General features: G+C 38.3%; 1 protein-coding gene across 3 annotated transcripts in view; it reads right to left on the reverse strand.

The window, feature by feature from the left end:
• Positions 1-10850, reverse strand: part of hpse2 (heparanase 2) — a 50697-nt gene extending 39847 nt beyond the window's left edge. Inside the window, exons 1-4 of one of the 3 annotated variants that reach the window (XM_039622160.1) lie at positions 9092-9431; positions 8877-9004; positions 8640-8794; positions 7408-7569 (exon numbers count right to left, since the gene is read on the reverse strand). In XM_039622160.1, the coding sequence (XP_039478094.1) occupies positions 7408-7569; positions 8640-8794; positions 8877-8902 (343 nt within the window). In that variant the 5' untranslated portion in view covers positions 8903-9004; positions 9092-9431. Of the gene's footprint in view, positions 1-7407; positions 7570-8639; positions 8795-8876; positions 9432-10543 lie in introns of those variants that run through there. The other 2 variants (XM_031758745.2, XM_039622159.1) reach the window with 2 other exon arrangements.
• Positions 10851-11876: the final 1026 nt, after the last annotated feature.

Consider the following 11876-nt stretch of genomic DNA (forward strand, 5'->3'; position numbering starts at 1 on the left):
AGTCAAGAACACAGTGCCATGATTTGAAATTTGACACAAAACGTATGTTTTCTAGAGCTCTGAAGAAAAATGTGGAGGTTGGATGTCATGCCAAACAATCACGGGAGAGGAAGGACTGCTTTCAAACATTTCCCATGCATCAGGCTATTAAAATGACATTCGTTTGCAGGTTGCTGGCACTTGTCTCGGGGCATATTGCAAACACATGGAATTACATGTTATGTCCATCCATGATTTAAACACTGGGTATTCTTTCGATCAAGGAAAAACAGACACTTCTGGATCTGTGTAGGCCATGTGGAAAGAGTAAGGAAAAAAAGTAGGCTATATGGCAATCAAAAGTTTGTCACGCTGAGATTACATCACTGGTGATAATTGTAAACTGACATGTAAGAATGAGAAAAAAAAGCATGTTATAAATTCAGCCAAACACACAAAAAAAAAGGTCATACAAATTCACATGTAGTCATGTTCTGACTGAGCTCCTTTGTCTATAGATAGCTCACTACTTTGTGTTATGCTGTAAATGGCTCTGTGTGTGAAACTGGTTGCAGTGACGTGCCGCAGGGTTTAAGTCTGGATCCAAATCTTTTCAGTGTGCACATGAACATGAATAATCTAATGATGCAAGTTATTTAGAGAATGGTTGTTATTACAGATACACTTAAAATGAACATGACTTTAAACACATCTGTGCTAAGATGATACACATGGTGACCGAGAGGACAAATGCAATGAAGTAAATCCCTGAAAGCCACAAAATATATATGAAAAAAACTACAAAGAAGGTTATGGTTCTGAACAAAAACCCAAAAGAAAAAAGCATGTCTTGTTTCAGAAGATATAGAAGCAGCTGGGATACATTTTAAGCCAATAGGTAACTAAAGTGCAGAAAATTTGCTCAAGATGTGCAAGTAATGAAGACATTAATAATTTTACTACTCACTTTAAATTTATGGTGTTTTTTGACACATGGATCCCTTTTGTAACTATAAATCCTGTTTTGTTAAGTGGTTTTCAGGCAGGTCATTGTCAGACAAATATTGACTTTTGTAGTCTACAAATCAAGTGTGTGCCCGGATTTCAGCGTGTGCATACCAACAGTACTGTCCCCAGTCTGGTTCTCATGCGCTTTCATAAGTGTGTGTATTGCATCTAATCTAATACTGCAAAAAAAGTTACTATGTAAAACCTAAGACCATAAAACAATTCTGAATTTCAAACAGAATTCAACGCTAATTTGGAAAAGCTCATTTTGGCTTTTATTGGGTATTATCATAATAGGCTCGTCTTTGTCCAGTTTGCTGTTACTGCTTGAATTGGCAGAACGTTACCATAATGTCACTTGAAAAAGTGTGTAAAGAATACCCATGTTTATGGAGTACTAAATGAGATCATTAGTATAATGAACACAAAACAGTCCAATTTAAATATTTCTTCTTTGTAATAAATGAAAAGTTTAAAAAATACAAAAGAATTTAATTGAAATTTGTGAAATTACTATTGCAAAACCTCTTCAACACAAACTTAAAATAAGACAGCAGTAATTTTGTTTCACCAAAGTGTGAGTGCAGTTTGAAGGCAGAAAAATACACAAAAATCACACTTGACGTATCTGTGAAAAGAAACGCTATGCTTCTGACTCCCTTCAGTTGTTGGCAGGACAGCACAGCAGGGTTCTAGCATCTCTTCTTTTAATAGTACAAGAAAGTAAACAGTTGGGCAATACGTTGCATGAAAAAATATGCACACAACCTTTAATGTTTTTTCAATTACCTCCACTCTGTCCAAGAACCACAATAGCTGCTCATATCTAATAATATCATTATGGATATATACAAATCAAAGCAGATTATATTCACTCTCCTGCTGACATGGCAACTGGCTGCACTGTAGTGTTACCGTGTGAAACTTGGCAGGGGAAACTCTCATAAATCTGTATTCGGCAGTGAGCTAAAGATGGTCCGGGTACTGAAGCAGCTGCAACACCAAAAACCAAATCCATTACAGTTCACGCCTTGTGTGAACATACTAACTGAGGGAATTTTAAACAAAAAGATAAGGCAGGCATTGGAGAAACACTTCTGGTCGCTCACGAAAGAGTTTAAAGCATATGATTAAGAAGAAGAGCGATAAAGGTCTGGGAGAAGTTGGTGAGCAGAACAAATACAAAGGATAGAGCATGTTTCCCAATGCTGCGAGAAAATGTGTTTTGATTTTCAAAAAGAGAAAGTTATAACTAGAGGCTATAGACAGCTGTGCCAGTTTGTTTTGATGAAAACATTTTCAAGCCATTCACAGATGTTCAGTGAATTCCCCGTTCTGTTCCTAATGTTTGTCTTTCCAGATTTTTAACATATTCCTGTATGTTAGTGTCTCATTACGCTTTCTGTCAAGAATTTCATTTCGGTTTTCACAGTTGTACTGCACACAGAATAGGAGCTTTTCGCACAAAAAATCCGATTTGATATCTGAGCTGGGGTGAAATATTTCAATATGTGTTTACACATTTGATGTGCAGTTTTACATCAAGTGTGTACACAAAAGTACAGCTGGTTTCACAAGCTAGAGTGCAGCAGTGTGTACAGTATTAATGAAAACAGTCAAAATTAATAATCAAAGTTTGCATGTCCAGCCCTGTTCATATTTTCTAGCAGGCTTAGAAATGCTATCCTCTAACTCTGTGGAACATTTGAGATATGCACACAGTGAAATTCTCCTCTATTCTCCCATATGTTGCAACTCAGAATCTGAACACTAAGTCAATGAAACGTACAGTCGTTGACAAAAAAAACCTTCAGTTTTACATGTAGACTTCATGTTTGGGTAGGAGTGTACACACGCCAAATAAACTACGTGGCCAAGACTTCATTTAAGCATAATGACCTTTATCAAGTGCACAAGCACATTTGTTGAAAAAGAATACATTAACATATTTCACTTTTCTGTCATTCTTCTCATGTTTCCTGGGGAGCTATGCATCTTTCTGTTAGCGGTTTCTAGCTTAGACTGTGCCAACTTAAAGAGAGAGGCTCATGGTATTAGTGTCTGATCTACTCTCAGTAATGTTTGCGTATACCTAACAACTGATTAAATCCTGTAAACATTCATGTCACTTAATACTGTGAGTGTGAGATCAGACTAAGAAACAGAGAAAGAGTAGAGGCTAAATTGTGACGTCAGGCTGCAAACCATCTGCTAGATCATGAAGCCAACATTTGACTCATCTTACATTAAAATAATATTCTTAAGTGTGTTATCTCAAACCAAAATTTGATCAAGTGAAGTGGTCATCTTTGTCTCACTACACTCAATTAAAACTAATTAATCTCTTTGTACCATCTGAATGACTCCTCTTTGCAATAGTTTGTGCAGGGGACGCTACTAATTTAAAGTCCTAATAACTTTACTCCTTCTGCAGTGATCTTCATTCTTAGCTTCTCCAACAAGCAGCAGCTGGCCTTAGCAAGGACCACAAAACTGCCAGTTATCTTGGAGTTTGACATCTTGCCTTCATGAGGAAATCAACTGCTAATCAACTGCCATATTTCATCAAGATACTTCCTCTCCCCAATGATGTAACTATCCATGCATGTAAACATAAAATAACTGACCAAATAATACTGTTACCTCAGTGTCTGAGTAGGGCTGCATTGAATATGACAAATATTGATTTTATGCAGTTTTACAAAAGGTATAAGAAATCATATCATAATATTCAATATTCCCAGTATTGGCTTAAGACAGACCCTTCTTTTAAATTTTAACAGTAAAGAACATTGTAGCTTTTTGTATCTTTGTCACCAGTTGAGGTATGCACGCACACGCACACGCACACACACACACACACACACAACAACATAATATAATAACAAAAAGTGGCAAATACTGTTTCCTTGTTTATCAGTTTGTTTACAAACATGATAATAATTTTTTTCACTGTGTACTTATACACAAACTTTTGATGCACGCATTAAGTTATTCAATTTTTTTATATATTACAAATAATTGTGTAGACACAATGCAGTTTGCCCATTAGTGCAGCTGTTTTCAGCTAGAACCATAAAAACACTGATTAAAAGAGTTCTTTTTGTGTTTAATGTCAAAGAAAACATTTCAAGATCATTGATACTTCTAAAGTAAAATAGAAAACTGCTTTCCCATTCACTCTCCTGCAAGCAGCTGCAGACCTCATTACTGACAATGTCCTCCTCTTCACTCTTGCTTCTCAGATTTCTCTGTTTTTGGAAGATTTTCTTCTGGTTCCTATTCACAAATACTGATCTTCCAGTTTTATATGACAAGAATAACACAGTATAGGAGTTCCTAAATTGAGTTGTGTTTATCCGAGTATTCAATACACGGACGAGGTTTTCAATGTCCCAAGTTGAACGGACTGGTCGCTTCATTCAGTGTAAAACATGCCTATCCTCATGTGAAATCAGAATAGCTAGACTAACAGTAAATATAAGAGAGGCGTTGTGTTATGAAGAAAGGGAAACTGATAGAGTTAGAGAAGAAAAAGTAAAGAAGAAAAAGAGAAAAAAGTCCAGGAAGTGATCCTTGATGGAGGAATATTCTCCTGCAGAGAGACATGAAATGACGCTGGCCATGACCTTGTCTAAGGTCATGGTAATTTCTCAACTTCATACCCCAGCTGAATGTGTGTGCGCATGTAAACTCAGAGTGGCCCCATTACTGATAGCTCTAACAAGCCTAGGCCAAAGGTCAGACAGTGGTGAGTGGAAAAGGATGGAGAGAGACTGTTAAAGGTCTTTAAAACACCACCTGCCTTTACACACACACACACCACAAGCACACACACCTACCCACACAAACACACACACACAGATCTTGACTAATTGTTACCAGACCATATTTAAACACATCCTTAGTGCCTCTGTACCCCCGTTTCTCTCCAGCACAGAGATGAAGTTTCTGCACAGATTGGACTTTACACACAAACATGTTCACACTTTCAGGACTTTTTCAGTGTCATCAGGGTGCATTCTGGTGACTTATCTCTCAACTAATGGTTCCACATTTTTTGTTTTTGTACCATTAAAAGAAACCAATAGCCTCACAAACTTCCTTAATACATTCAAATAATTTATTTTAGCTTAGCCTGTGTTTGGAATAATTAGATGTTTTTGTGAAAAGACTTTACAGTATAGTAAAGTGTCTTTTGCTAAACTGAGTGCAGTCTGATAAGAGATGTGGCACCTGCGTAAAACTACCATTACCCTATGTGTCTCCAAACTGAAGTTTTACCATTCAATAGGACATGATTCTCCATGAGTCTTAAACACTTAAAATGTCTCAAATCTAGGAAAATAACAATTAGTTCATATTCACAAAAGGTTAAATGTATCAACATTTCCAGATTATACTTCATCAACTTCCTTCAGCAAATTTAAATACAGTTTCAAAACAGTATTTAAAGGATAAAAGAACATATATCTTTTGGTCATGGAGACAAGTTGGTGCCTCTCCTCTATGCTGCAGCTGCTGCTAACATCCTCTTTGTGACAGGAAGCAGCAGGGTTTATGGGAAATGTGGTCTTAATTTTGAGCAACATTAGCACTAACCTACATGTAAGACTGGGACTAGCTGTCCTGACCATGGTTTTTTAAGATTATGGCTATTTCTTTTTCAAGAAACAACAACTCAAAAAATACCAGAATGATCATGCAAATGATGTCAATGCATTACAACAACATTGTGTGTGTAATAAGACTGGGTATTGTTGAGATTTGAACTGCAGAACTGGATACTCCAACACTATTTTCTGCTGATCTTACAGGTTCGCACAGTAGTCATGTTATATCCTTTTCTGAACTTATAGAAGTTGCATGTCTCAACCAGCTTGGCCATAACATCCACATTACTAACTGCTCGTACTGTGTCTTTAAATTTGTATTCATGTGAGCAACATATGAGAACAATGCAAGAAAATATAATTACATAATTGCTACCAGCATGTTTGATCAACAATAGATCTGACTGTTAAAAAAAAGACAAAGAAACAAACGGCAAAAAACCCCAAAAAACTACAAACTCTCATGCGCAGTAGATGTCCAAAAACGCTGGGACTCTGTGTAAAATCTGAAGTTCCTGCAGTGATACAATGAAATACTGCAAGGCCATGGGTTTTTTTTGCACAGTCAACAGATCAGTATTAATGATAGGGTGCTACAGTAAATAACTCCTGACCTGAACTTGTGAACTGACCCCACACCCGAGCAGGTACAAATTCTTCTTCTGTGTATTTGCCTACTTTGATAAATGTGATATGTCCGTGTTTTCACTGTTGCACTTGAGACTATTTGAAAATATGCAGCTGATGTATGGTCTTCATATCTGCCTCTATCACTCATACAGCAACACACAGAGGGTCTGTCCCAGGGAAGCAGTACAGTCTGAATACATGAAAAATACTCTGTAGACCAACTCATGCGAGGCTTCTTTGTTCTCTGCATGTTATGACCAAAAATATTAGTGGCACATTCAACTGGGTTGAATTAAAGTATATTTGGATTCTTTATGTAATTTATCAATGACTTTAAGACTCACATGGCCAAATATTTTTGTCTCCAGACAGGGAACACGTGGTCATGTACATCACTGTATCTAATGATTCCCTTCAACTCAGGTGCCTGCTAATTCCAAAGTCCAACATTACTTTCCAAACGACCTTAAAGGTTTTGAAACTCTTTTTTTGGGTGGTTCTGATTTTGGTATAAAAATCCCACCAACCCAAAACACAGTTCCGACCCACTGACTTTTCATGATGCTAACAAAGATAAGAAGAGCGTGTATAAGACTTCACCTTTCCTAGTAATCAACAACAATTTTATTTTGAATCCAAAGTCCTCTGAAACCAAACAAACAGCATGAATTAGTTATTGCTGACAGACGCAGCCAATTTATTACCAAGTCCAGGTCTGTGGACTTTTCCGAGCATTACAATACTTTTAAAACGTAAATCCAATATTTTACTTTTGCCTCTGTTACTATCCTTTCCTGCAGCGTCTTATTTCCATCCCAATCAATCACAAAGGAAAACAGATAAGAAATGCAGCCCACCCAACATCAGGACGTCAGGGTTCCTTCTGCGGTCAGGTTGAGTTAACTGTAACCAGCGAAAATGTCAGTGCTCTGTTTACTTGCCTGCTGTTGCACCCCTATATCCATCCTTACATTCCTTCTTTACAAATTACATTTGTCATTCTGAAAGCTGATGGTTTACACTGGTGTGCTTTGAACCTCATGTGAGTGCACGTGCATGTGTATGACCAAACTGCAGACAATATGCCAGGATATGAATAAGTGCCAAAAAAGACCTATTTTGTGTGTGTGTGTGTGTGTGTGTGTGTGTGTGTGTGTGTGTGTGTGTGATCTCCTACCTGTTATTGTAATGTTGCTGTAGATGTTGGACAGCTGCTCTTTTAGCAGAACAAGCTGGGTGGTGGCCGCCTTCTCCCTCTGCAGCTCCAGCATTATGTCAGGATGGCTGGCCAGTTTGCAGCCCTTCTGCTTGTCCAGTGCAATGTCACTGCGCACAATATCTGAGAACCAGAATAAATGGAAGAAATTATTATTTTATTAATTTGTTGCCATAGGGAAACCTATGTTGCCATTTTCACCAAAAACTAACTGTACATCTCTTTTTTTTTTAATTTTAAAAATTTAATTGAGTCACACTGAAACCAAAAGGCTGCGGCAGTTTAACACACAGGCAAAACCAGAAGATTGAATAGTAACAGAGTTACAGACATGATTCTAAGTAACACACGTGTTTTATTGATATCTAGCAAGACTAAGTATATACGACCGCCTCCTTACGTCGCCATTTACATCCTCAGTTGTGACTTTTTTGACAACACACATTTAACTAACATGAATACAATCTAGTCTACAATGTGCCCAGCCTTCATCATGTCTCTAACATGAAGTGTTTGATCAAACTATCTAAATAAAATTAATCCATGTTCATTTTAGAGTGTACACATTAGGGATGCGTTAAACTGTAGTCCACTGGGTTATACTTAGACGTGTTTCTAATATTTTGTCAACACACTTTAGTGAAGGCATACTATATAAAAATACCTAGCCAAATATCTGCCGTTTTTATTTTTATTTATTTATGAAAAACTGAACATTTGGCTCTGCGGACCACGGCGAAAAACCGCCATATGACATGAAATGGTAGGTAGGTAAATACAGGTGTTACTAACAACTTTAATGAAGGTTTTATGCTTTTAAGGTGTGATCTTAATTAGGTGATTAGTAACACCTGTGTTCATGTCATAACGTTCTGCTGTGAAAAAGGCATAGCCATACTATAGGAGCGATATATTAAAATCGGTTGTAGCGGCTAGTAAAAATATTTTTTTCTAACTTTTCTTTTAAACTTCTGTTTTTCTCGTCTTCTCTTTCGTTTTAGCTAGGAGTCCTTAAACTGGCAGCGTAGCACAGCATTTTGCGAAGAACTCGGCAACCCTAGCTTCAGAGGATTTAACATTCCCTCAAAGAAATGGGGACTGACATGAGAGCAAACATTTAATCATCTTCTAAAAGTCGGTCTAAAATAAATACTGGGGCCAGAGAGAGAGGAGAAAATGTCGTGTCTAATCACCGTCCTCGTAGTTTTTCAGATAGTAGTCTGGTCCCGGCCCTCTGAACTTGGCGAGGTTCTTCTGGTTGTTGAACTGCAGGAAGTCTGTTCGCTTTCCACCAAAGCGCAGAAACGCGGGCGACAGGCCTCGCGCCAGGGTCACGAGCCGCTTGGAGCTGCGGATACGGGACAAAAAGGAAAACACTTCAGCAACTGGGTGGTTTTTACAGACTAGACTCACACGTTAAAACTGCTAACCTGTGTAAATTTATAACGAGGGACATATTTGTTAAAGTCAGTAAAAAGTCGTCGTTCTCTGTTATCTTCCTGTCTCCCGTTCTTCATTTCCGTTTACTTCAGACCATCCAACTATTTAAACAGATTAGCTACAAAAGAAATGGGATTTTCCCGTAACTGCTAATTTGCTGCAGGTCTATCATAAAACTTTTTTCCCCTCTCATCTGCAGACCCACGGCGCATTTGGCAGCCACCACAGCAGGTAGTACAGGGCCACAAGCTGATGAACAAAGGATTAAAACGACACACACACATATGCTTTGTGTAGTTGACGAACAATTCTATCCTCAATATTTTAAATTATACATTTTTTTCCCCAACTAACTTGCTGTTTGTTTATCCATTTTCTTTCATACACTCAAACTGCCTTTTACTTCTTCATGTGCTTTATTCACGTGAAATAGAGGCCGATCAACAGGAGCGTGTATAGTCCATACAAAGCTATTCAGGCTACGTTAATATTTAGTGAGTATGAAGTTTTCACTGTTTTGTTTGTTTTTCTTGGGTTTTTTTTTTTTTTTACACTAATTCAAAGTATAGAGAGAGACTTCTACTTTGCTCGATTGTCAGTCTAAACCACATAATCCAGTTTAATTATGAAAAATGCGGAAACGGCCCACGAGTCTTATTGAATTTTTAATTTTGGTTGATCACACACGTGAATCCTCGTCATTTCAATATAAGGGTGACAAACAGCAATACGAACTACAATAATTATAAATATAAAACCCAAAGTGGGAACAGTGGTTAGGTGACACGTAGAAGTGTAAAGGCTATGTGAAAAAAAAAAAAATCAAATGTTGTCATACATTTACTGTAAAATAATAACCGAGAATGGGCCATGCGCGTATTAAGATGTGCTCACTCTTTGTCACTGAGTGGTTTCCAGTTTATATAAGAAGCTGCACAAAGTACCGAATAACATTATCTGCCATTACTCAATCCATGTCATAGCGGGCCAGAGACTTCTTAGGGTATTGTCAGTGTGTTTAGTTTAAACACACTTTAAAGTTATTACGGAAACTCTGGGTTTTAATAATGCTGTGCTTCATTATCCAAAATATTGTGACAGTGGCGCGGGTCGTGGTCTCAGTCTGTGCTTTCCCCCCACTGTTCAGAGAAATACTCAGGGTGAAAAGTCAGCAGTAAATAAATAAATAGTTACCCTTCATTATTTAAAAAAAATGCAACATAGCTGCCATTAGAACCAGCCAATCTGTTCTTTTAGTTATTTTCAGAAGGTGAAAAGTAGATTGGCTAACTTATGAAAGTGACATTTTGCATTTTAGATTTAGATAGACATTAGATCATTTTTATCAAATCTTGACGCAACAGTGCACACTGCGAACTATAACAGCAGCAACCCTAAATGGACTGTTTTTGAAGGAATCGTTCACTCTCAGTGTAGTCTTTTTTTTAAAGTAAAACTTTGCGAACCTCAGTCAGAATCAGTATGGAGAACTGGACTGCTCGGTTCCCGGAGTGAGAAAGAAACGTGCTGGATCGATCCATGACAATTCAGACAACGTGGCTGCGTGCGTAATGAATAAAAGAACCTCCAAATATTTTAGAGGAGGGCACCCATACAGATCGATGTAGACGACAAGCAGGAAAGGGTTCTTTTGTACCTCAGAAAGTCCAGCCATCCGTCTCTGATGATCGAGGGGTCCAGTTGCAGAGAGAGGAAGTTTTCGTTGAGGACTCTGATTGAACTGCGGGTGTTGACATCCAGGAGAACCAGCGTCCTCTCCAAGAAGCCCTGGCGCTTCCCAGCGACTGCAGGTCTCTGATACGTAGAGGAGGAAGAGAGCACCGACTGCACCATCAAAATAAGCAACGATGCCAGCCACAGGGAGGGCCATGGGAATACGCGCGGAGAGGATTTGGGCATCTTCTTGGTTTGGAGAGCAGGGGGATCAGTGTGCGCAAAGAAGCTTAAAGGTGGGAAGAAATCAAGCACTAAACAAACTCTGCTGTCGAGGAGTTCGATGGCGGTTCTATACCTCGGTCTCATCGATCTGGATCTGTCTTCCTGTCTAGCTGTCTCACCCCCCCGCCTCTGCCCCCCCGCCCCTCCGAGTATTTTTGGGAGCTGCACGCAAGAGCGCACGCCCCGAGCCAGCCTTTCCCGTTGTGAGAGCTAGAACTGGGAGGAGGAGAGAAGACAGCACCGCCCCTCTAAGGTTCTCCGAGGTATGAGGACAGACTGCTCGAAAGTTTTCCCAGTTCACAAGTATAAGAATTTAGTCTTACGAACTATGATTGCAGTTTTTTTTTCCTAAACACCGAATACAGAGGTTATTGTTTTCTGAAGAAACTGACATGAATCTTTGTTTCTTAAAACGCTGCTATAATGGTAAAATCAAAATCAGATTTTGTAGAAAACTCAAGTTCAGTCCAGTAATTAAGCTACACTCAAATATCAACAAGTAAGAAGAGTACATATTTAGAAGCGATTAAGTCCTTCGGGCGAGGATAAAAGGCTTTTTTCCTTAAAAATGATAAGCCATGGCGGCTGGTCCTTTCGCAAAGATAATGATCAATCTTTAAAAAAAAAAAAAAAAAGCTCAAGAAAAGCAAAACTTGGATTAAATGTATGCAATACTGTCATATGAAAAAAATAATTTTAGAATAACTATATTGATAGCGCAATGGGAGACTGTATAAAGATCTTCCAGAAGTTGTGCTTAAACTCACCTAAACTCAGGCTGACCGTACGCAGGCCTCTAATCGCCTGGCTAAACTGAAAATCTCAGTTGTACATCATAGTAAGAAATTATTACTGCAGAGACTGACTGAAGGTCGTTTTCGCCCGTTTTACGTCGTATTTCTTAAACTAAACGTTCCAGCAAAAAGTCGAAAATATTAAACGTAAAAGAATCTCGAGGCTGTTGTTCAAAAGAACAAAAATTCAGCTTCAAAACAAGAACAGATCTTGTCAGCAGCATAACTCATGATCAT

The sequence above is a fragment of the Oreochromis aureus genome, linkage group 13, assembly GCF_013358895.1.
Source record: "Oreochromis aureus strain Israel breed Guangdong linkage group 13, ZZ_aureus, whole genome shotgun sequence".
NCBI lineage: Eukaryota > Metazoa > Chordata > Actinopteri > Cichliformes > Cichlidae > Oreochromis > Oreochromis aureus.